Source organism: Chenopodium album, chromosome 8 (assembly GCF_948465745.1).
Source record: "Chenopodium album chromosome 8, dcCheAlbu1.1, whole genome shotgun sequence".
NCBI lineage: Eukaryota > Viridiplantae > Streptophyta > Magnoliopsida > Caryophyllales > Amaranthaceae > Chenopodium > Chenopodium album.
This window is the reverse complement of record NC_137841.1, coordinates 74,998,366-75,023,764: the sequence shown is the minus strand read 5'-3', so window position 1 is coordinate 75,023,764 and position 25,399 is coordinate 74,998,366. Positions and strand designations below refer to the sequence as shown.

General features: G+C 34.0%; 2 protein-coding genes across 2 annotated transcripts; both read right to left on the bottom strand.

Annotated features, from left to right (window-relative positions):
* Positions 1-2,526: 2,526 nt before the first annotated feature.
* LOC145642413 (N-(5'-phosphoribosyl)anthranilate isomerase 1, chloroplastic-like) lies at positions 2,527-7,099 on the bottom strand. Its single transcript, XM_081693592.1, has 5 exons — positions 6,920-7,099; positions 4,786-4,848; positions 3,880-4,238; positions 3,637-3,800; positions 2,527-2,921 (listed from the first exon to the last, which is right to left on the bottom strand). Exons 2-5 carry the CDS (start codon positions 4,838-4,840, stop codon positions 2,696-2,698), a joined length of 804 nt encoding a protein of 267 aa, XP_081549718.1. The 5' UTR covers positions 4,841-4,848; positions 6,920-7,099; the 3' UTR covers positions 2,527-2,695.
* Positions 7,100-11,471: 4,372 nt separating this feature from the next.
* Positions 11,472-13,963, bottom strand: LOC145642412 (zinc finger CCCH domain-containing protein 29-like). The gene is made up of 2 exons (XM_081693591.1): positions 13,379-13,963; positions 11,472-13,250 (listed from the first exon to the last, which is right to left on the bottom strand). Exons 1-2 carry the CDS (start codon positions 13,773-13,775, stop codon positions 11,743-11,745), a joined length of 1,905 nt encoding a protein of 634 aa, XP_081549717.1. The 5' UTR covers positions 13,776-13,963; the 3' UTR covers positions 11,472-11,742.
* Between the last annotated feature and the right edge of the window lie 11,436 nt (positions 13,964-25,399).

The following is a 25,399-nucleotide window of genomic DNA, read 5'->3' as shown; positions in this document are numbered from 1 at the left end:
GCAGTAAGGTTTTGGACCTCTTGTGGAGTAGTAATTGCAAAAAGACTTTTTGAAATCTAGCTAAAGCTAGTGTATTGCCAAATAAAGAGAAAGATAGCATAGATTCACACTTTTGCCTGTCATAATTTGCTTAATATTTGGGGCAGACACAATATGTATTATGTACTATGTCTGTTATTTTACACATGTTTATTTTATTCTATGAAATAAAGTAGCAAGGGTTCTAGATGAATGATTATGCGACTTATATTTGATTATTACGCCTCCATATTCCTAAAAAGAAAAGGTAGTGGGCTAATTAGTTGATTGAGTTTTCAATCAATGCACATTAATCACATTGAGGGCAAGGCAATACTTGGTGCAAGCTAATCAATGTCATTTTGATGCGACTCTTAAAATTTTGAAATAGGTACAAGTCGCACAAGTGCACAACTGGTATATTTTAGATCAAAATCTGTCCTAAAAGAAGTTCATTGTTCCTATAATCCTATGTATGAGTACTACACTCCACGCAACTAATTTAATAACTTCATTGTATATATAGAGTCTTAATCCGTACTAATTACTTGTAAAGATTTCGTATTTATGTGTATAATGAGTATTATACTTCACGCAACTGGTTTATTAACTTTATCGTACATACTACATAGTAGTATTGATTTAGAGAAAAATTATTTTATATTGATGTGAACACATTTTTGACTTGGAGGAAACATTAAATGCTTCATATTTATGCATGTATTTTGAGTACTATACTTCAAGAAACTGATTTATAGATTTATAGAAAAATCATTACTATATTCCACGCAACTGGTTTATTAATTTGGTATCGGGTGACTTTGGACAACGGCTAAGAAGAGTATTTCACTTAAGTAAATTGACTAATTAACAAAAAACATTTCTCTTAATATTGGACTAAACAAGGTATTGAGTCAATTCATCTTTGAAGCGGTATTATAGATGATATTTTATTGATGGATGAAACTAAATTACATTGAGGTTAATGCTAATTTAGACAATAGGGGCGACAATTAGATTGCAATTTTAACTCTAAGAGGAAGTCAAGAGAGTGTGTAGCAGAGCATTAAATGGTAAGAATCTTTTCCTCAAAAAAAAAAAAAAAAAAAAAAAAAAAAAAAAAAAAAAAGGTAAGAATTTACACAAAAGAGAGTGTTTTAAGTACATTGGGTCAATTTCTCAAAGATATGAAGATATTCACCAAAATATAACCCACAAAATTAAGTCCAAAATAGAGGCTGTTTGGGTGTTTGGGCATGTGACTATGTTAGAGCATCCGAGAGGATAACAGAGAGTTGGGATCATGGAGATCTTACAAGTTACAATATGTTGAACGGTTGAAGGAGTTCGGAAATCACTTGGATATCTAGATCTAAGAATCACATCAAGAATTTGGGTTTATAGGTGCATGTAGCACTAGATAGAAAAGGAATAAAGAGATAGAAGTAACAAGTTCATGATCCACAATTAAAAGAGATAAAATTTAAGTTCATGTATCCGATATTGATATTATTGTTGGTATTCGGAACGAGTCAAGCAATAGGTTTCTCCGATTCAACTTGGATTGGTGCAACACCTACATAAGGGGATTGAGCTTTTTCGAGCTTAAAATTTAAACTCTTAAATCAAATTAAAAAATGAGCAAAAAGATTGGCTTTAATAACCCAAACATTGCTGGTTGGATGATTTTGTGTGAAAACTTTGAGTAGTACCCGTAAGGTAAAATAGGCTCAATCTAAGGAGAAAGCATGCACATGATAGTCTTTCGTTGCCTCCTAAAAGGGCTGATGCAGTTGAAAGTTAGGCAAGTTTTCCTTTCATCTGCTATTTTTTTGCTTTTCGTTTGGCTTTTGCTAACACAAACTTTACAACAATTTTAGTTGGAACAATTTATTTACTAGTATTTTGAAACTTAAAAACTAATTCATCCAGATTACATAATAAATCATTGTAAAGAATGTGAACTAGCCTCATGTAATGTTTTGCATTAAGCGAATAAGTGAAGTCGTGAAGATTCACCACAATCTTATTTTCACTACAACCTTCCAAAGTCCAAGTCATATTACGATCTGCTATGTGTTCAGTAGCGTGGTCATAAACGCAGGAAACTTAGCTGTGCCGTTTTAGAATCTCTCACTCTATCCTTCATCTTCACTCGCTCCTTCCATATCAGCACCCCATCGGCAACATCCCCTAGAGATTACAAGCAAAGTTCGAAAAACATTTCCCTAGCAATCATATTAGTTATGGGGCATATGAACTGCAGGTAAGAAATATTCACCTTAAGGAGAGGAATATACGATAAAACAGGAAGGTTCAAATCATTGTTCCAACAGACTAAGACAGACAGCTCCTTCGTCTTAATTATACAAACACCACTCTTACAAGATACCTATTAACCCCAACCTTTTCCCTTGACAAATTTTGAACCTAGGATCACCTTCAAATGAGTGCTCTACCAATTTAGACACTAAGTAAACTAATTCTCATATGGCTCTACATGAAATCTAGTAAAAGTTTCAATACATTAACAACTTGATGTATTTCTATACATTTCTTCAATGACAGGGTTTAGAAAGGTCAAGATGTATCCAATAATCCCTGTTAAATGTGAAGGGAGGTTGACAACAAAAGAAAAAGGAAACTATTTTGGATGAAAATAGACCTAACACTAAAATCAGTACTGCACAGATTTTACTGCATTCATGAAAGCAAATATCCGTGACTCGTCCTTCTTGATTCCATCTGCAGCACAAATACCGCTACTAACATCAATTCCATTCGGGCGAAGGGTAAGAAGAGCATCCTGAGCATTTTCGGGTTTGATTCCTCCAGCCAATAGCCAACCATGTTTGCTTTTTATTGATGGTAATTTAAACTGCGTCCAATCGAATCCTTTCCCGCTGGGAAAAAAAAAAAGAAAAGGAAAATTGCAATAGTAAAACAAGCCACAACTGTTAGGACTGGGGTTTGAGAGAACATAGGCAAATAAGGACACCTTTCCAGGCCAACAACAAAAAGAAAAAAATTTGGATGACTGCACTAATTGGAGGTTTTGGAGCAGGATTAAGAGCTGGTTATAATATACGAAGTATGAGGTTGCGTATAATTTCATCACTGGCAAGGTACAAGTTGACATGCCAAGTTATAAAATGCATTTATCAGTAAATAGTGTGTCCATCTGTCATAAAACTAGTGGAGTGGATGATGAAAAGAAGAAGCATCTGTAGAAAATAAGGGATCCGAGCAAAAGATCAAACCGTTTTAGAAACTCAAGCTACCTCCCATAATTCTATTGGAAAAAAGGTCTTGTAAATTGCCCTTGTGACCTCACCAGTAAGGCACTTTTGGAATCCAAAGGGCGTCACTAATAGTCGATTCCTTTGATGCTAGATCAACAAAGATAAATCCAAAAATTTCCGTCCTCAACCTTACCTAGCCTTATAAAGTGAACTAGAGGATGATTAAAACTTGCCCTCTTAATCAATGACAGCGGTTGTCAGATCAAGGAGGACAACAAGCCAACAATTATATACATTCACTCATAAATGTGTCAATATAATGCTGGCTAATGCCATTCTATAAGCTGAAGAATACATAAGGTAAATAAGGACATACCTTCCTCCAGTTGCACTATCTACAAGAATCCAATCTACTAAAGAACATTCTTCTTGAGAAATATCATTCAGGAGCACCCCATCTTTATCAGCGTGAAGAACATAAATAACTCGATTCTCCTTTACCAACTGTGGGAAAGTACTCCGTGAACCATTCCCATGAAGCTGCATAACTTTAAAGTTGCACAAATTAGAAGGTTGAAAAGCTATGGGCAAGGAAATTCATGTTTTTAAATGTATGTACCTGGACATATTCTATGTTTGATGCAGCAGCAGCTTTTAAAATAGTGTCAGCATCATCATCAACAAATACCCCCACTGGCTCAGCTCCATACTTCCTAGCAACCTCTGAAATCTCCTTGGCAGTTGCAAGTGAAACAGAACGTTTAGATTTTGGCCATATGATCATCCCAATAAAATCAGCACCAGCTTCAGCTGCAATTGCAGCATCTCTAGCAGACGTGATTCCACACATCTTGACAAGAGGTTGGTCTTTTCCATACTTCATACATGTAGGAGGTACCTTCAACGTCTCAGATGATGCTTGAACTCTTGTATTCCTCAACTGAAACCTTGATATATATTGTTGTCTCTTAAGCATGCCTGCAAGTAATGAAATAGAAAGGATATGAAGTAATCATCCAACTTTCAGGTGATGCATCATTTAAAGATCTGCCATCTGATAAAGAAATGAGCTATAATTTCCGCATTATGCTCTTTATAGTTCAAAAGACCAGAGTACATTACAAAAGTATTAAAATTACCAGTTACACAAAACACAAGGTTGCATGATAGACAAGTGACAAGTCAAGTAATTTAATAAATCCTCCCAATCCATGTTTTCATATATATACAGTTATATGAAATCTTCATATGTTAACAAGTTGGTGGCAAATGCATCTCACTCATGCTAACCAACCTCCTATTTGGTAGGATGTTGTTACAAGACTGAATAGAACATTGAAATGTAACAGAAAGCTTGAGACATGACTGTATAACTTCTAAAACTAAGGTTACATCACCTATTCCAAATAAAATAATTGAGATAACTACCGCTAGTAACTGATAAACAACATAGCTAGATTAGCTACAGTCATACTAAGCAAAGCTGGCACTTTTTACAAGTATATGAAAAATATATTACTATTACCAGCAAATAGCCTGTTAGAGGTATTAGCAATTCCAAGATGACTATGAACTTCCATGATGAAACCTGAAATGGAATAACATCAAAAAGATTCAATACCAGAAAGAACATACAATTGAAATGTAAGGCACAACCAGGCCAGATTAATAATTTACTAGTCAGCAAAGTCTACTTTAAAACATTTGTGCCAGTAGACTCTGACTATAACAAAGTTGATTAGCTTAAAATGGTATCTTCTTTGAATGGCCTAAGTTGACAGTAAAAGTCAAGTATAGCCGTATAGGTCATGAAAATTTGATTATCCTGTCCTGAAGACATGTCCAAATTGGTATAAAAACCAAAAAAAAACAAAAAAATGAACAAACAATTAATAAAAGTATTGACTATATATCCAGCCCACATAATATATGCAACTAATAAATTGCAATCACCTCTTACCACACTGATATTTAGTTTCAATTATCGCTCATCCCATCTCAAAATATACGGAGCAGGCTACATATGGTTTTAATCATCAAAGATCAGACCTTGCTAAATTTGATCATTGCTATTGATCATACCTAAAAGTACAACGTATAAAGTGTTTTGTCTTCAGAAAAATTTATTAAGATGAATCTAACAACATTGTTCAATATAATGTCGAAGTAACTGATAATCAAAGTCAACAAGGCTTAACACCTATACAGACTTCAATTATATAAACTCCCTCCATCCCTAAGAGATTGCCTCAAACCTCAATTTCACTTTTTTAATTAAGACATAAGTGCAAAATTGTGCCCAATTAATTGTCATATTGACGAGGAGAGATAAAGAGTGCAGGTAAGATTGCAACTTGCAAGTGGAAAAATATACCAAAAAAAGTATGGAGCTATCTTTTAGGGAGATTCATTTTCAGTATATGGGCAATTTTATAGGGATGAAAAGAGTAAATAAATCACATAATCTTTAATATCTACTTGAAATGGAGGATAAGAGTAACCACTTAGAATTTAATATAAAAAGATAAAATAAATAAATAAATTTCATTCATCAGCTTTCTCATTCTTATTTCCAACCCTCTAGATTCATTACATCATTCGCCTCTTTGGTAAGTGATATAAATAGTAGTAATGGATTTGCATATACTTTTTTTAAACAAGAACAGAAGAGCTTATATTACAACTAGATTAAAAACAAATAGGAAGAGCATTGTTTGTGGACAAAAGATGGCTGCCATGGCACACGTAGCAGTGAAAAATACTGCCATGGCACACGTAGCAGTGAAAAATGCTGCCATGGAACCTACTAAAACCAAAATGGACATAAAGAAAATAGCTGAAATAAAATTAGTGCGCGTAGATAGTAGTGTCGGATCAGATCAGCTGCTCGCCAACTGCATTGCCATGGATTTGCATATACATTTTTAAGAAAAATCAATTTTTATTCTCATGGTAACGCACTAACGCTAGTTTACCCCAAATTATCCTTATCTTCCATAACCATTTGGGGAGATATTGGGTAATAATGAAAATCCATACCATATACTCAGTGGCGGATCCAGGATTTAGTTAATAGGTTGCCCCATTCCCATCGTTCATTGACCGCATACAATATGTCAAAAAATAGTCAAATCTTGAATAATGAAAAAAAAAAAAAAAATACTTAATCGACGTTTTTTCGACCCAAAAAGTGTTTGATGAAACAAATGATCTTGAAATATCTCGAGTAGTTTTTCTTTTTATTCTAAAATTGAAGTTAAAGGCTGAATTAGATAAATCAATTTAAATAATTCTTGCTAGTTACAAATATTAAAGTATAGAACCGTATAAATAAAATAAATAAACTACAATTCACAAATCTCAATTGACCAATAATTTCAATGAAAATTGCAACTTTAATTCCCATTTCATGAATAACAACTCATACAATTAAAACAGTAAATAATCCATAAACCCTAAAACAAATAATCAATCCAAACTTCTAAAGAGTAAAGACTCAAACAAAACCTTCAAATAATCATTTATAAACTGAATAAGAATAACAATATAAAGCTTTAAAACAATTAGCATAAAAAATTACTTAGGAAGAACTCAAGAACAATCACAAAAATACCCAAATTTGAATTTAAGAAATTAGAGATTTAAGGTTACTACATTACCAGATTTATTAGTTTATAGAGTGGGCGGGGCCGCTGAGGTCGCCAGCCGGCGGTGGGTGGTTTTCAATCAGCGATCGTCGTTTCTTTATTGGGTAACAGCGTGAGTGGCTGCAAAATTTTGTTATCCAAAATGTTTTTCAAGGAGAGAGAAAATGCCTGACAAATTGTGTAAAAAAAAAATGTCTGACAAATTGTGTAAAAAAAAAAAAAATGCCTGACAAATTGTGTAAAAAAAGTTTACTTTCAATAAACTACAATATTTTTTTTTTTATTTTACTTACTTGCTCGGCTCTTTTTTACTTGACTGTTTATTTTATCACGCTTGCCAATGCAAATTTTAACGATCTAATTCTCTATAAGTAAAAATTGTAAAATTTACATATTATGATAGCATTTATTGAGACGAATTCAAAAAAATCTTACATGAATATATTTTTCCTTGCATACTATTCACAAAAGATGGTCAAAGGAGCAATGATGAATAGTGTAAAAGTCAAAGCGGATCAAGTAAAAAGGAACGGAGGAAGTATATTTTTTGTTGGTTTCACGTAATTTAGGGAGTAGTAAGAGCAAGTACAATGGTTGGCTAATTTATTTAATAGCTTGACACGCCACATCATCTTTTTTTTTTTTGAATAGCAAAAAATATTTCATTAATTAAAAGTCATACGACATCTACAATAGAGATTCGACGTTAACAAATACATTAGATATTGAATCAAATAGAATTTTCCTTCATAAAAACTACGATCGTCGAGTGGATCTTGCACTGTGGAGCATCTCCCGCTTATATCGCTGAAAATTATAGCCTTGTTGGAGAGACAGTCTAACGATCCTTTATAGCCGTGAGGATGATTTCCTTCTGATTCATTTGTTCGTATTCGAAAACTTGATAACTTTTTCACCAACGAAATAATTTCACGACAATCCATTAGATCTGCTACCATGGATTCAAAACTAAGAAATTTCTCCCTCGAAAAGAGGAGATAAACCTTGTCTTTCGAAGGAGCTCGAAAAACCCTTGTCTTTCGAAGGAGATCGGAAACCCTTTCTTTCGAGGGAGAAAAGTTCCTCCCAAAAGGAGGAAGCATTATTATAAACCTAAAAAAATAATAAAGAAACAAGGATTGGGGCTTTCCACCGATTAAAATCGATGGAAGCCCCTTCAAAATTCAACAATGAAGGCTAGGTTTTGGAGAGAGAAAGGAGGAAAAAGGAGGATCGTATGTTGATATAAACGAGTATATATATCGCCACATCATCTTCTTAAGGTACAACAACTCAAGTTATTTATTGCTCCAATGGTTAAGCTAGTTGTAAATTAATTTATTTTTAAATTAATAATATTTTTTATCTAACAAATATTTGACAAGCTAATTAGCTCTACAAAGCTAATTTGCTTGCCAAAGCTAATCAACAAGATGTGCAACAATGGTGTAGCTACTAACTTAAGGTTTTTAATATTTGCAAGCTAATCTCTTTTCCCAACCATTGGAGTTGCTCTAAAGCCAATTCACTTTTGTTAGGCTTGTCACCAATCACCTTTAACAAATTTATAATTTTTTTACAAAATTAATACTGTGTCCTAGGACCCACTATAACTACAAGTGGGTCTGTCACTGTATATACTAAAATAATCACCAAATGAAACACTGGGCATAATCTTGTGAAAAAACTTTCCCTTCAAAATGCTATTTAAAAAAAAAAAAAAAAACTATTTTAAAAAATGTAATTCTTTTATTAAATTTTATTTATATATATTTGTAACACATAAAATTTAAAGGATAGACATTAATAAATTTACATTTAAAAAAAAAAAAAAAAGTGTTAAATGAGTCATTTTATTTCAATTAACTCTATTTCAATTGACTATTATTAATAATAAATCATACTTTATAAATTCGTGCATTGCACGGGCCAAAACTAGTTTATGAAAAAAGACACATGTTTGGAGAAGAAATTACACTACTAAAAACATTCCGAAGTCACTTTACTTAATAAGTTACACTTATATACAATCCAATCGCTATTCATATCTGGCTTCCAAATTGTTGTATGTGTATTCTATAATTCTCTAAAGTGAATAATCAGATATCCAAATGCTATAAAAACCATCTGACTATCTGAGTCTCAAGAATACGAGATGGAAGAACAAAATCTCAACCCAATAATGGGACATATTTTATCACATAACAGATACTTGCAGAGTTGCACTACACTTAATCAAAATAAATAAAAAAAATCAATTGAAACTAGAATAAATACTTAACATTTTGAAGCTAAAACCCAAAATGCAAAATCAAATGTATAGACCTGATTATTGAGCAGGGCGAGTCACTAGCAGATCGGGAGAAATATTAAGTGGGCCAAGGTTAGACCAGGGCCAATGCACGTCAGGTCAGGCTAGAGCCGGGTGCAAAATAAAGCAGGTCATTAATGGACCTTAACTATTTCACTTCAAAACCAATGAAAAGTAAAGCGGATCATTAACGGGCAAGCCCTCTACTTATAATTTCCCATGAAAGGAAGAGTAGTACACTGTTAGTTTTTGCTTTTTGCCCTACCTTTTGCACTTAGACATCACTTCCCAAAAAAACATAAGCAATAAGAAATCACTAGTCAAGACGATGAATTACGTTTGTACATGTAATAGAGTGAATAAAAGTTTGCCATCCATCAGCAAACATGGTTTGGCCCTACAAATATACATAAAATGAAATCAAGATATCAATAACAAAAAACAAGTAAATATCCAGTGATCTTTAATCAATCATAATTGCGAGTTGTTATTATAATTAATAAAAGGGTTTAAACATAATCCCAATTATACATAAATGGTTTCCAATTCAACATTAGGCTCAAATTTGGCAAATGTACAATTAAAAAATTAGCAGTGTGTGCAATGAATTTCAATACATACCCAACAAAGATTACAGCTTTATCATCACAATTCATTAAGAGTCAAACTAATGTAGAATACTCCAATCAATGATTAGATTCAAAAACCTTAATCAACCTAATTATTTATAGATTCAAAGATATCCAAATTGTCCCAACCTATAATGACCTGATTCAATAGTCTTGTCTAAAGCACTTTTGCTTAGCCTGGATTTCCAAAGCAATTTATTATTGGATCACTATTCTTTGTTTATGGTTATAAAATTGCACTTGTGATTACGTCACTTGATGTCTTAATTGTGGTTCGTCTTAATTGTGGTTCTTACGAACATAATAAACTTCATACTCCAACTTCCAACTATGTATTCTCAAAAGTTTGCTACTCCTAATAGCTAGCCCTAAACATTTCCGGAAGGCTATAGATCACATCATAATCTTACAAAATTAAAAGACACTACATTATTTCTAGGAACTAATCATTTGAAAATTTACTTAACTATAGTCTAATATCTATGAAACTCGAAACTAAAACAAAATCCAAAATTGTGTTCCCATGTGGGCGGCTATAAAGTAGAACCAGCTCATTCCATTATCTAACTATAATTGAATTTTGGTAGGACTATAACAGAAAAGAATTACTTTTTGGGTCCCACGCGCCATTTGTTGCAAGTGACAGCCTTTTTCATTTACTTTCCTTTCATTCTCCAGCATAGACCCCACTATTATTAGAAAATTTTGACTTTGGGTCCCACTTAGATTATATTGCTAGTACAATAATGTTTGATTATTTTGCATCATTTGGTCATGCAAATGAAATTTGTACAAACACATCATTTTTTATTTATTTATTTATAACAGAATTATAAAGAATAAAAAAAGGGGTAAGAATTCAACAAAATACAGCCCATCATTTGGTTTTCCTTACCCTGTTTTTATGTGGACAACAATTATGTGACTTTTTCCCCTTTATGAAGACTTTCAATAATTAGAGACCCTCATTTTATGTAGTAAAGTCAATTATGTCATTAATAATTTGGTTCTGGTCTACGAATTTGTGGAATGTGTTGGATTTTAGCTTAATGGAACCAGTTTTGACAACAAAACAAGATTAGGAAATGATGAGGATCATCAATGTGTCCATGGGATGTTAACAAAATATAAATTTTTATACTCGAGTAACATAACTACTATCGTCAACTTATCATTTGCATTTCGTCAAACTGATATTTAACGAAGTTAGTAATATGCCATTTTAAACTAAACTATGCTTTCGTGAAAATTATCTATTGACTATCATGTGTGTTCCATTGACCAAAGAATATTAATGGATTTAAGAATGATATAGAACTTTTAGGATATGGAAGATACTAGTATGCATTAAACTATCAAGATTCTAAATTTGAACCCACCTAAAACCATAAAGGGATGTAGTTCATAAGCTTTCATCATCTTTGCTTGTCAACCAATTCTTAAAAATTGCTTGGTGACATAATCAATAACTCCAAAAATGCCTACATTTGACTTTCAAAAGAATAAAAAAAGGTAGTAACTTCATAAATAAGAGAACTTCTTGCTTATTGTATATATAACTGTTGATCAATGTGTTTATATAAGGTATAATGATAACAAGAGATAATTATACTGATAAAACACATTACTAACAAAAGATAAACAATCAAATTCTTTGAGAGAGGAAAGAATTGTCCTACAAACATATCAAATATCCTTATTCTAAAAGAAAAACAATGAAATGAATAGATTTTGATTAATACTACTATACAATCAGAGAAAATCCCTTAAAATTCTTTGAATCTGATCTTCCCTCAATCGAATTTTGCTCCCCTAATCCTTAACATATACTATATATAACAATAAATTCAAATAATAGAATTCAATAGTTTAGTTAGCATAGGCCTAAATCCTCTTCAATTAACCAACTGCTCTTCTATGTACATTTGCTCCCATGGTAAACACATTTCCTGACCCTGAGCATCATTTCCTGCACCACTACGACCATAACTCTGCGACCTTGCTCCCAAAAACCCGGCACCAGCCTCGTCTTTCACAAGAGAATTCACCCAAGAAACATCCGGCTCATTGAAGCCGGGTGGGGAAGTTCTAGTGGCATTTGCATTGTTGTTGGCACCACGAAACCCAAATGAATTCGACTTCCTTAGCTTGTTCAACTCTTCTCCATGGATCCCCCAATCCAATGTTCCATTCGGCGAGCCCCAATTGGACATAGGGGTCGACATTGGACTAGACATATTACCACCCATTGGTGATCCTGGTGCTGTCCTGTCTATGAAGCTCTGGCTTCGCTTAACAAAGGCTGCAGCTCGCGAGTTCAGCATTGCTGCAGCCATTGACTTAGGGGAGTCAAGAGCCCTTGGAGGTGATAACTTCCTTGGTGAGTTCAGTGGCGAATCTAACACGCTTGGGGGTGACATTTTCCTTGCTACATTGATCGAAGCAAAAGCTGATTCGAGATTAGTAGCCTGCATCATGTCATTAGCCCTGCCCATGTTGTTGTTGTTGTTCCACCTAGGAGATGGCCTAGGTGAAAGAACTTGCTGATGCTGATGTTGCTGGTGTTGTTGCTGATGCTGGTATTGATGTTGTTGGTTCATGAGCTGCGACTCGATTTTGATGAGCTCTCTTTCCAACTCCACATCTCTAGCACTAAAGCTAGACCTTAGTCTACTACCAGGTAATTGTAGGTTAGGAGGGGTGACACCGAAACCCGACTTCCCCTGATACATCCCTCCTGCACCCGCTGATGCTCCGTTACCAGGGGAAAGCGGAGCAAATGAAGGGGACATCGGAGGAGTGGATGTACAACTAAACCCACCATTAGGAGATGACGACACACTCACATCAGGTATCGCGGAACCAGTAGAAGCATACACAGGGCGCAACTCCTCCCTCTTATGAGCAAAGAAGCAAACCTTCCTAGCACACCCAATCTCATCCTTACACAAACGGGTTCTATACTGTGCCGGGTGCAACCATGACTCGAACACACCATGAGCAAACTCACAATCCTCACCCTTCTTGCAACTCCCCTTCTTGAACTCGGGGCACGGCACGCAAGTGTACTGGTACTTCTTCGGGTCTCTCCTCCTTGCATTCTCACCGGGGTGAGCAAACGGACACTCCGTCCAATCATGAGTATACGCCCTCGAACACGGCTTTATCTTGAAACAATACATTCTAAAATCATCACTCCCGTAAACTCCATTGTTAATATCCGGCAATTCGGAAACCGCAAACTCCTTCTTGGAATCGGATTCCGAATCGGAACTGAACCCGGAAACTGAACCCGAATCAGAATCAGAATACCCAGATTTCAGCAAAACATCAAGCTGCTGCTTATAACTCTGCTTCGAGGGTATTTTCGGAAACATGTGGATTAAATCAGATGCCCTATTACCTGAACAAAACAACAACAACCGAAAAAAACAATCAATCTCTAATTCAAAAGAAGACAAATAATAAAAATATTCCATAACAATAATAATAATAATAATACAAGCAATTGATAAAGTTAAGAAATAATACCGTTAGCATCAACGATGTTGGTGTTAGCAGAAGCCGAGATAAGGCGATGAACAACATAAGGAGAATTGTGAGAACCACCAGCCACAGCACAGTGAAGGGCGGTAACTCGATCAGACCCAGAAACACGGTTAACATCAACCGATTCACCACCAAATTGAAGTACAAAATCAAGAATATTTTTACTACCAAACTGAGCAGCTATCATAAGTGGTGTCCGCTCTTCGTAAGCCATTTTGCTGGATCCAATCCGGCGAGTGTACCAAACACCCACCTCATCAATCGGAACACCACCCGACTCAACCGCGAGTTTAAAGCTGCTAACATCGTCGGAAGCCGCGTATTCGAGTAATGTTGATGTATTGTTGCAGACTTGTTCTTGGGCGATATCCATACCCATTAGTACGAATAATTAAGAGATATAAGCAATATTAGAAAATATATATGGTTGTGTTTGAGTAAATGAAGAAATGGAGTGATTAATGAATGAATGATTTTTGTTTTGGAGGAGAGAGAGGTAAGGGCGGCTCTTATAAAGGAAAGGAGCACCGGCCAAAGGAAGAAGGGAGGAAAGTGTGACTTTTCTGCTTTCGCCCTTGTTTCTTTTTAAGTACTTTTGGATTGGTTATTAATTATTTAATTAGTTTTTTATTTTCTTTATAGGTTTGAACTTTGAAGAGTAATAAAGGGGGGGTCAAAAAGTCAAAGGGTCAAAGGGGTACTACGCGTGTGGGCGTGACTCTGCCTTGGTCTACGAAATGAAATTGGCATGAAATCAAATGTTGATTCTTATATCTTAACTATATCTTCACTCACAACTATGTGATTGCTTACCTTTATTTTTTTTATCATTAATTTATAATCTTTCTATACTAATCCTTTTTGCAAGGACTTTGAAGCTAAAGAGTACGAAGTCTTGTAACATTATCTCTACAACTCTCTACGGAGTTACGTCATATGGACTATTTCTTCTTTTCAAAACAAATTGTCTAATACTAGTACGGAGTATTTTTTAAAAGGTTTTTAAAAAGATCGTATATATTTTGTAAGTATGGTTTAGTGGATATATTTTCTTACTATATGTATTTAGTTAAATTATGAGATTAGAAAATGATAAAGATATTAGGAGAGCAGCTAACAGATTATTACAAACTTAATAAAGTCAACGAACTTCTTAGAAATGAAGGGGATTGCAATTAATTGATGTGATACAGTCTTGTTGCAAGTAGATTGCAGCAAAATGCAAATTTTCTACTCTTGTTAAAGTTTATATGCATAGAGATCATTGATGATCATATATACTTGTTGGCTAATTGCCTTAGTATAAATAATAAAGTAAAATCTAATGATTATTGTTGATCTTTCAAGTATCCTTTTTACTAATACAGTTAAGTTACTCGATGTTCACATGGACTTGATAGAGGGCACTAGTTTGAAGTTTCACAACTCTAGTGGATCGCAACTAGGATAAGGCCAGTCACACGTTACTTCGTGGGTCGCTCTATATTATGTCTACTATAAGTATATCTAAGTACTCCGTACTCGACAAGGAAATAATCCAAATAGCTTATCACGAAGTACTCCGAGTTGTTTTCAAAAAAAAAAAAAAGAAAAAAAAAACTCCGTAGTTAATTAGTTAACACCCACAAATTACGAATATGTCTTTATGTAAAGGAAATCGCTATTTCAAAATCATGAGAAAATACCAGTTTATTTTCATGATAAACAAAAAAAAGTAGTGTTAATCTAGTGGTATTTGTGTAAATAAGTCAACAACGTTTATTATATGCAGATCTCATAATGTTGATTTATTTACGAAAACATCATGCTGATTATTAATTTATTTACAGAAATATCACTAGATATATGAACGATTTTTATTTATCAAGAAGATAAATTAAGGCTCCCTCCTAAATTATTTCTCTATACAAAGTATCATATAAAGAAGCTACGATCATTATATATATATATATATATATGAGCGCAAGAGAATCTTAGCAAAGTAACGTAATTCTTACATAAATCGACTGTGTTTTAGTAAAAATGGTACGTTAATTATTGTCCCTCAAAGCTAGGCCAGACTTAAACAATCTTGTCACTAAACAAGTGAAAAACAGTTTGAGCTATCTATGAGCTGTCGAAGTTTTATTATTGAATAGGATTATTAACACCTTGCAATTTTGCCTTGGTACTATCTTGTCTATCATATTATGGTCTGCTTTTAATTGGGAAGTACTGTATATACAACTAATACAAGGCTAGTTGAGCAATGATCTTTATTATGTTTGCTTTTTTCTATAATTTGGTTTAAACTCTGCATTTAGCTGACTATCCACATGTAGCTTAATACAGTGAAATATTGAGAAGTCGTAGCTAGTTGCATACGTAGTATATTGCATAGATCGATTACGACTTTTACGTGCCATCTGGATGTAAAAGGTAAGGCTACAACTTTATAACTGTTAAGGTCGTCCTTACACGTAAATATCCTTAGGGTTGTTGTGATTAACTGTAAACAACTGAATTGAATTGAACTGAACTTAACTGATTGGAGCTGAACTAAACTGAATCAAACTGAAATGAATTTTTTATGAGAGAAGGAAATTAGGAACTGAACTAAATTGAACTGATTGGAGTTGAACTGAACTGAAATTAAGTTGAAGAGAACAAACCCTTAGATGTTAGTTATATTAAAGACGGGAAAATTATAATATAACATGTTGAAAACGTATTAAAATAGACAATTATTGATTTGGAGTGTAAACACATCATCCTTGCACTACACTGTGTGCATCATCTTAAGAATTGATGAAGTATGCAGCTGGTTGGAAGGAATAATGCAAAAGCTAGCTTTGGTGCTTGTGTCTCCTAACCACCGTGGAAGTTAAATTATAGACGTACTACTAGTATTGCATAAACATAAAGCATTCCAATAAATATAATATAATGCATACGACACAAGTCCAATGTTTTTCTAGTCTAAAGTTTGATGCCCTTTGAGCACGGCAAGCTGCATAATATTCAACTAAATCAAGTCCAATACATACATACTCCAATCCTGAGTAACTACGGTGAAGAAAAAAATAACCAATTTTGAATTTTCGAAAAAAAGTTAGTTATTCATATTTGACTAATAAATCATATCGTAGTAATAGTACTCCGTTTAACTGTGCTTTTTTCGTCTCAAACATTTTTTTTTTTTTTTTTTTTTTTTTGACTTTTAGTCTTTAATTACTAAACTAGAAAAGTAGAAAACAACAAATTATTAAAATGGATGGGTTGTGTAAAAGCTTATTTCAATGATTAATTTAAGGATTTACGTTTTGAATGCATTACTTTTTATTGTTACATGAAAAAACATATCCGTACGTTATTTAAACATTGAAGATTATAGAAATCATATTAAGAATTTTGACAAAGTAATTAAAGGTTTGAGAGAGTTTGAATAACTTTTAATAACAAATAATAGTTCGTAGTTATTCACTTATGTATAACAAAAATTACTCCGTAACAGATTACGTAAAATGGTTTTAAGGAAATTCATTTAATAGTCAAATAGTAAAAAGTCTTATTGGCATCATGGCATGTAGAGCTGTCAATTCGGGTAAACGGGTAGGGTTTGGGTCGGGTTAACTCAGGTCGGGTCAATTCAGATTAATTACATAACCTATGTGGCTCGGGTTAGGGTTGGGTCATGCTTGAACCGGGTCACGTCGGGTCATACTTCTTATCGGGATTGGGACAGGTTAATAACAGGTCGGGTTACATTCGGGTTGGGTAAACAATAGGTCGGGTTTAATTCGGGTTTTCACGGGTTAGGGCAATTCTCGAGTTTGAGTAGGGTTCGGTTCAAGTCAATAATTTGCAGGTTAAAATTAGGTCGGGTCATTCTCGGGTTTGAGTCAGGTTCGATTTAAGTCAATAATTTGCGGATTATAATCAGGTCGGGTCATTCTTGGATTCAAGTCGGGTTCGGTTCAAGTCAATAATTTGCGAGTTATAATCAGGTTGGGTCATTTCCAAGTCGGGTCATTCTCGGATTCAAGTCGGGTTATGTTCAAGTCAATAATTTGCAGGTTACAATCAGGTCAGGTCATTTCCAAGTCAGGTCATATTCGGGTTCAACTAACTATAAATAGATAATTATCATTTTTACCAAGCTAATAATTTCTTTTGATTATAATATATATGACAATATACTAGGGAACTATAGTCTATAATTTAGGAAGATAATTATCTTCTTTGACCATACAACAAATATATACTATATTTAACTCTTAAATTTGACGATGATGCTCCTTTCTTCTGCTGGCCTGGACCGCCTTGGTCTCCCAAGACAAAATGCTTTGATCAACAATAATAAGGTGGTCTAAATTGCATTTAAGGTGATATGAAATCAGGTCAGAAATAATTTGGGTTGAATTTAGGTCGGGTCAATAATAAGTCGTGTTAATTTCGAGTCGGGTTAGTAATAGATCAGTTTGAATTTTTGGGTTGGGTAAGTAATAGGTATGGTAAAATTCGGGTCGGGTCAATAACAAGTCGGGTTGAATTTGGGTCAATTCAATCTTCAATGACAAGTCGTGTTGATTTCGGGTCAGGTTTGTAACAGGTTGAATTGAATTAGGGTTGGGTTAGGAACGGGTCGGGTTGAATTCAGGTTAGGATATTAACAAGTTGGGTTAATTTTGGGTTTTGACGGGTTAAAACGGGTTTGATTAATTTCGGTTCAAGTCGGGTTTGGGGCAAGTTAATTAAATTGGCTGTTGTAAACCGGTAAATTGGTACAAGTTGTAAACCGGCAAATTAGCCATTTAAAAGAAAATTGCATGGTTCCACACACCCAATTGGACTCCTGAAGGGTATTACGGACCATGGAAAACATTTTTGGTAATTTTTATTTTCGGGCAAAAAAAGGTCAAAAAATTCCAAAAAATGAAGGCTAATATCCACGCTTTTGGAGAAATTTGGTAGGTTTCGGAGCCCGGGTGTCGAAAAGTCTTGAAATTCTATGAGATACATCTCGGGGTCACATAATGCCGTTTGGAACCATATACAATCATTATTTGTTGTCATAAATGTTCTTGGTAGGCTTGAATTAATGAAAACGGTACAAGTTGTAAACCGGTAAATTGGTCGTTTAAAGGCAAATTGTATGGTTCCACGCACCCAATTTGGATCTCGGAGGGTATTAGGCACCATGTTAAACAATTCGGAAATTTTTATTTTCGGGCGAAAAAAAACAAAAAATTTCAAAATTGAAGGCTAATAGGCACGCTTTTTGAGAAATTTTAGAGGTTTCAGGGCCCGGTGTAGAAAAGTATTAATAATTTAGGAGATAAATCTGAGGGTCATATAATGCCGTTTGGAACCATATATGATCATTATATGTTGTCATAAATTTTCATAGTAGGCTTGAGTTAATAAAATCCGTGCAAGTTGTAAACCGGTAATTAAATTGGTCGTTTAAAGGTAAATTGGATGGTTCCACCAACCCAATTGGACTCCCGAAGAGTATTTAGGATCATGGTAAACATTTCGGCAATTTTTATTTTCGGACGAAAAAAAGCCAAAAAATTCCAAAATTGAAGGCTAATATCCACGTTTTTTGAGAAATTTTGTAGGTTTCGGGACCCGGTGTCGAAAAGGCTTGAGATTTTAGGAGATACATCTTGGAATCATATAATGTCGTTTGGAACCATATATGATCATTATATGTTGTCATAAATGGTCGTGGTAGGCTTGAATAAATGAAATCGGTGAAAGTTGTAAACGGAAAATTGGTCGTTTAAAGGCAAATTGTATGGTTCCACCCACCCAATTGGGCTCCCAGAGGGTATTGGAGACCATGGTAAACATTTCGGCAATTTTTATTTTCTGGCGAAAAAAATCAAAAAATTTCAAAATTGAAGGCTAATATCCACGCTTTTTGAGAAATTTGGAGTCTTCGGTGCACGGTGTCTAAAAGTCTCTAAATTATAGGGAATACATCTTGGGGTCATATAATGTCGTTTGGAATCATATATGATCATTATTTGCTGTCATAAATGTTCGTGGTAGGCTTGAGTTAATGCAATCGATGCAAGTTTTAAACCGGTAAATTGGTCGTTTAAAGGCAAATTGGATGGTTCATTCCATTCACCCAATTGGACTCCTGGGGGGTATTAGGGAATATGGTAAACATTTCGGCAATTTTTATTTCCGTGCAAAAAAAATCTAAAATTGAAGGTTAATATCCATGCTTTTTTAGAAATTACGAAGGTTTCGGGGCTTGGTGACAAAAAGAAATGAGATTTTAGGGATACATCTCGGGGTCATATAATTTCGTTAGGAATCATAAATGATCATTATATGTTGTCATACATGTTCGTGGTAGGCTTGAGTTAATGAAATCGGTGCAAGTTGTAAACCGGTAAATTAGCCGTTTAAAGGCAAATTGGATAATTCCACCCACCCAATTAGACTCTCGGAAGGTATTAGGCACCATGTCAAACATTTCGGAAATTTTTAATTTCGGGCGAAAAAGGCCTAAAAATTACAAATTGAACGCTAATATCCACGTTTTTTGAGAAATTTTGGAGGTTTCGGAGCCAATTATCGAAAAGGCTTGAGATTTTAGGAGATACATATCGGGGTTATATAATGTCGTTTGGAACCTTATATGATCATTATATGTTGTCATAAATGTTCGTGGTAGGCTTGAATTAATGAAATCGGTGCAAGTTGTTAATTGGTAAATTGGTCGTTTAAAGGCAAATTGGATGGTTCCACCCACCCAATTGGACTCATAGAGGGTATTAGGGACCATGGTAAACATTTTGGCAATTTTTGATTCCGGGCGAAAAAAAAGTCAAAAAATTTCAAAATTGAAGGCTAATATCCACGCTTTTTGAGAAATTTTGGAGGTTTTGAGACCCGGTGTCGAAAAGGCCTGAGATTTTAGGGGATACATCTTGGAATCATATAATGTCGTTTGGAACCATATATGATCATTATATGTTGTCATCAATGACCGTGGTAGGCTTGAATTAATGAAATCAGTGAAAGTTGTAAATTGGAAAATTGGTCGTTTAAAGGCAAATCGGATGGTTCAACCCACCCAATTGGAATCACGGAGGGTATTAGGGATCATGGTAAACATTTCGGGAATTTTTATATCCAGGCGAAAAAAAGTCAAAAAATTCCAAAATTGAAGGGTATGTAATATCCACGCTTTTTGAGAAATTTCGAATGTTTCTGGGCACGGTGTCGAAAAGAATTGAGAGTTTAGGGGATACATCTCGGGGTCATATAATGCCGTTTGGATCCATATATGATCATTATATGTTGTCATAAATGTTCATGGTAAGCTTGAGTTAATGAAATCGGTGCAAGATGTAAACCGGTAAATTGGTCTTTTAAAGGCAAATTGGATAATTCCACCCACCCAATTAGACTCCCGGAGGATATTAGGGACCATGGTAAACATTTCGGCAATTTTTTTTTTCGGGTGAAAAAAAGTTGAAAAATTCCAAAATTGAAGGCTAATATCCACGCTTTTTGAGAAAATGTGGGGGCTTCGGGTATAGTTGTCAATTCGGGTAAACGGGTCGGGTTTGGGTTGGCAAGAGTGGGTCGGCTCAATTTGGATTAATCCATAACCTATGCGGGTCGGGTTAGGGTTGTGTCATGCTTGAATCAGGTGACATTGGCTCATAATTCTTACCGAGTTTTGGTCGGGTTAATAACAGGTGAGGTTTCATTCGGGTTGGGTGAACAATAGGTCGGTTTTAATTCTGGTTTTCACGGGTTTTAACGGGTTAGGGTAATTCTTGGGTTTGAGTCGGGTTCGGTTCAAGTCAATAATTTGCAGGTTAGAATCAGGTGAGGTCATTCTCGGGTTTGAGTCGGGTTCGGTTCAAGTTAATAATTTGCGGGTTATAATCAGGTCGGGTCATTCTCGGGTTCAAGTCGGGTGCAGTTCAAGTCAATAATTTGCGGGTTATAATTAGGTTGGGTCATTTCGAAGTCGGGTCATTCTCGGAGTCGGGTCAAGTTATGTTCAAGTCAATAATTTTCAGGTTATAATCAGGTCGGGTCATTTCCAAGTCAGGTCATATTCGGGTTCAACTAACTATAAATAGATAATTATTATATTTATCAAGCTAATTATTTCCTTTGACTATAATATATATGGAAATATACTAGGGAACTATAGTTTATAATTTAGGAAGATAATTATCTCCTTTGACCATACAATAAATGTATTTAACTCTTATTTGAGGATGATGCTCCTTTCTTTTGTTGGCATGGACCGACTTAGTCTCCCTAGACAAAATGCTTTGATCAACAATAATAAGGTGGTCTAAATTGCATTTAAAGTGATTTGAAATCGGTTCAGGAACAATTTGGGTTGAATTTAGGTCGGGTCAATAACAAGTTGTGTTGGTTTTGAGTCGTGTTTGTAACATATCGGGTTGAATTTTTGGGTCGGGTTAAATAATACGTCTGGTGAAATTCGGGTCGGGTCAATAACAAGTTGGGTTGAATTTGGGTCAGGTCAATAACAAGTCGGGTTGATCTCATGTCGGGTTTGTTAGAGGTTGGGTTAAATTCGGATCGGGTTAGGAACAGGTCGTGTTGAATTCAAGTCAGGTTAGTAACAAACCGGGTAAAATATGGGTTTTGACGGGTTAAAACGGGTTTGGGACAATTTCGGTTCAAGTCGGGTTCGGTTCAGGTCAATAATTTACGGATTACATTTGAGTCGGGTCATCTCCAGATCAATTCATGTTCGGGTCTCACATACTCGGGTCAACTCGGGTATAGGGTTGGTTTCAGGTCAGGTTTGGGTCACCATTTTTTCGGGTTCAAATAGGTCGGTTAATAATCGGGTTTGAGTCGGTATTTCGGGTCGGGTCAACTTTTGATAGCTCTAATGGCATGCATAGGAAAATACAGCTACATACTACGGAGTACTCCGTAACATTGAACATATTTGCGTAATTTTTGCGTTTTGAAAAATTGAAATCATTTTTTTTAAAGATAAAATATAAGAAAAAATTAGGAACGGCTACACACAATACTGTAACTTAAATTATCAAAAATTGAAAAAAATAGAAAATATGTTGTCCATAAAGGGGTCATATCTTGATGTATCGGAGTGTAATATCTCAGAGAAGCAACATAATCTACAATAGAAATCATTTATCGAAAATTTTAAGGTACAACAGCCTGTACCTTGCTTTGTACAGATAAAAAACGCGGAAATAACATCTAGATATTTTATAAAAAATAAATAGTTATTTTATATTAAAAAAAACATGAATATGTTTTGTAAAGAACATCCAATTTTATGTTTTTTTTTTAATATTTAATTTTTTATTTCTAAAGAACATTTGTAATATTAATAAAGAACATGAAAATATTATGTAATGAACATTATTTTTTATATCTACCATAATTTTAAAACAAAATTAAAAAAAAATACACAATAAGCAATGAATTAACATTATATCACAAATAAAATTACATTACATTGACAATCAAAGAATATGAACATATGTTTTTTTCACTATTTTTTGGTGCAAACATGTTCCTTTTACTTTAGGTATATGTTTTTTACATTTTAATTAATAGTACGTTTTTTTATATTTTTTACATTTGTATAGTATGTTCTTTCCGCAAAATAGCTTTATGATGCAAGTTACTCACGTCTGTAACAACCATACACTGATCATTGATAACTTGATAGCTTATTTTTATCAAACACGTGGGCTAATGTATATTTGCTGACCAAAATTTACAAAAGCCAAAATAGTGACTTAGCACTGTGTTAAAGACTTTGAGGTCATCAACCTGAAGAACTTTACTTTATATAATCAGTAAAGGAAACAAAAAATAAATTAAAATTAGTAGCTAGCTAAGCTTAATATTTGCGCGTTTTTTTGTTTCCTTTATCTTTTAACTTTTTAAAAACGATGAATTTGCGCGTTTCTAAATGCATATGGAAATAGTGGTCTGGTAGTCTTACGTTAATTGTTGATGCAGGACTTTCTTGCTATGGGAAATCTAGTGTTAAATTATGTTGTCTTTATGTGGGACGAAAGTCCGTAGAATTCACAATAGTGAACGACATTTGACTATTCATAGTTATAGTCTTATAAACCTTATCGTTATAGATCGAAGTTATAGTACATACGGATCAGAGTAGTACGTAGCACTCGTGATCTCGTGCTGGTTGGTAACTGTTGTAAGACTAAACATCGAGTTTTGAAAGAAGATGGTCCTAAATTTTAAGACAATCTCCAATAGTGAGACTCAAGTTTGAGTATTGAAATACAAAATGAGTTGTTTTTTACCTTCAATGGTGATACCATACTCACTTCTCAATTTAGCAACTCATGTGAATCCTAATTTCTCAATGGTGAGACTCTCTAAAATATACAAATGTCACTTTCAATTTATGACTCATCAAATCCATTTCTTTTTTATTATCAAATATTATAAGATTAAAAAAAAGGTAAAACTTAAATAAATTACAAAATGTATTAGAATATTAACAAGGGGCCCACACTTTTTGTCAAAGGAGACTCAAAGTTGAGTATCTAAACTTAGCAACTTTATTTGGGAGTTGTTAAGTTTAGATACCAACTTATTGGTATACATTGCAAAAAATACTCTCTTTCTCATAAAAATACTCACTTGAGTCTCACCATTGGAGATGATCATAATTTAAAATAAATGTCGTTGATTTGGCAACTTGTGTGTAAAAAAAAAAAAAAAAAAAGGGCTATTACCTTGATTAGCCTTATTAATGTCGTTGTTAAGTCAACATTAGGTTAGTTCATCTATATGCACTACCATCTTATAAGTTTTGACATGCTCTCTATTTTAACGCAGTTTCTATTTTATTTTTGTTTTGTTTTTGTTGTATTTCTAAAACTTATTTACTACTTGTGTTAATTATTATGTGCAACAAAGGAATATTTTATGTCTCACAAATAATACCCCTTTGTTGCATATAATAATTAACAGAGGTAGTATGTACCTATTGTGCAACTTATAATTTGAGCTTATTATATCTTATTTGAACTTGATATTATATGTGGCTATATTATAATAAGTCAAAACAAGCTAAACATAAATAGCAAAATCTTGTCTAAACATATAATTACCAAAACGCACTTTCTTCAACATATCTTATCAGATACATGTGGTAATTATCTCATGTAACTTCGATCCCCTTCGAGTGATATACGTATCTCATGTAAAAAAAAATTTAATTTAGGTAGCTTGCATCGTAATGGTGGAATCTCAAAGGTAAATAACAAAATACGACTTAGTAAAATGTCTATCTACATTAAGTCATAAACATATAATTAAAGACAGTTGGGAATGACATGTGAGATTATGAGGCCTTTCATATAGTCGCATAATACACAAATAGAAGATACCTCAAAAACGAGCAAACAACTCGATCTCGTTATACTAAAAAATGCATGCATGGGAGCCCATGATATTGACAAATGACAATACTAGTGGTACACTAGTACATGCCCAAATAGATGGGTATAAAAAGTTATTGGATACAACTCTTTTTAGAGTTTCAATATGATATTAGGTCACGGAACTAGCCACTTGAAAGTTAGAACATCTTTTAATTCGAAAAAGATTATTGCTCGATTAATTACATACAGTACGCACTTAGGTACTTGTTAATTACTACCTCCGTTACATATTATTTGCAACGATTTGATATTTTATTTGTTGCAAATAATATGCAACGGAGGTAGTAATAAAGTTCTCAATGTCGCATAATATTTATTTTTACCAATGCAAATCCCAATAATGGTAACAGCTAAATTGCTAAGGGTTCGTTTGGCATTGCTGTGGTTTTCTGTTTTTTGGTTTTTTGTTTTCCAAAAGTATATGATATGTGTCCCATAATAAATCAAAAATTATATAAACTTATTAAAATTATGATAATTTTGAAAACTGACAACAGAAAAGTGAAAACACCCTTTTCTTGTTTCCTGTTTTTGG

Excerpts from the sequence above, each read along its gene's own strand:
- LOC145642412 (XM_081693591.1), bottom strand. The coding sequence starts at position 13,775 with ATGGGTATGGATATCGCCCAAGAACAAGTCTGCAACAATACATCAACA. Across the intron at positions 13,251-13,378 it reads CAACATCGTTGATGCTAACG|GTAATAGGGCATCTGATTTA; the intron begins GTATTATTTCTT and ends TGTTTTGTTCAG.
- LOC145642413 (XM_081693592.1), bottom strand. The coding sequence starts at position 4,840 with ATGGAAGTTCATAGTCATCTTGGAATTGCTAATACCTCTAACAGGCTA. Across the intron at positions 4,239-4,785 it reads CTCTAACAGGCTATTTGCTG|GCATGCTTAAGAGACAACAA; the intron begins GTAATAGTAATA and ends CATTACTTGCAG. Across the intron at positions 3,801-3,879 it reads CAAACATAGAATATGTCCAG|CTTCATGGGAATGGTTCACG; the intron begins GTACATACATTT and ends AAAGTTATGCAG.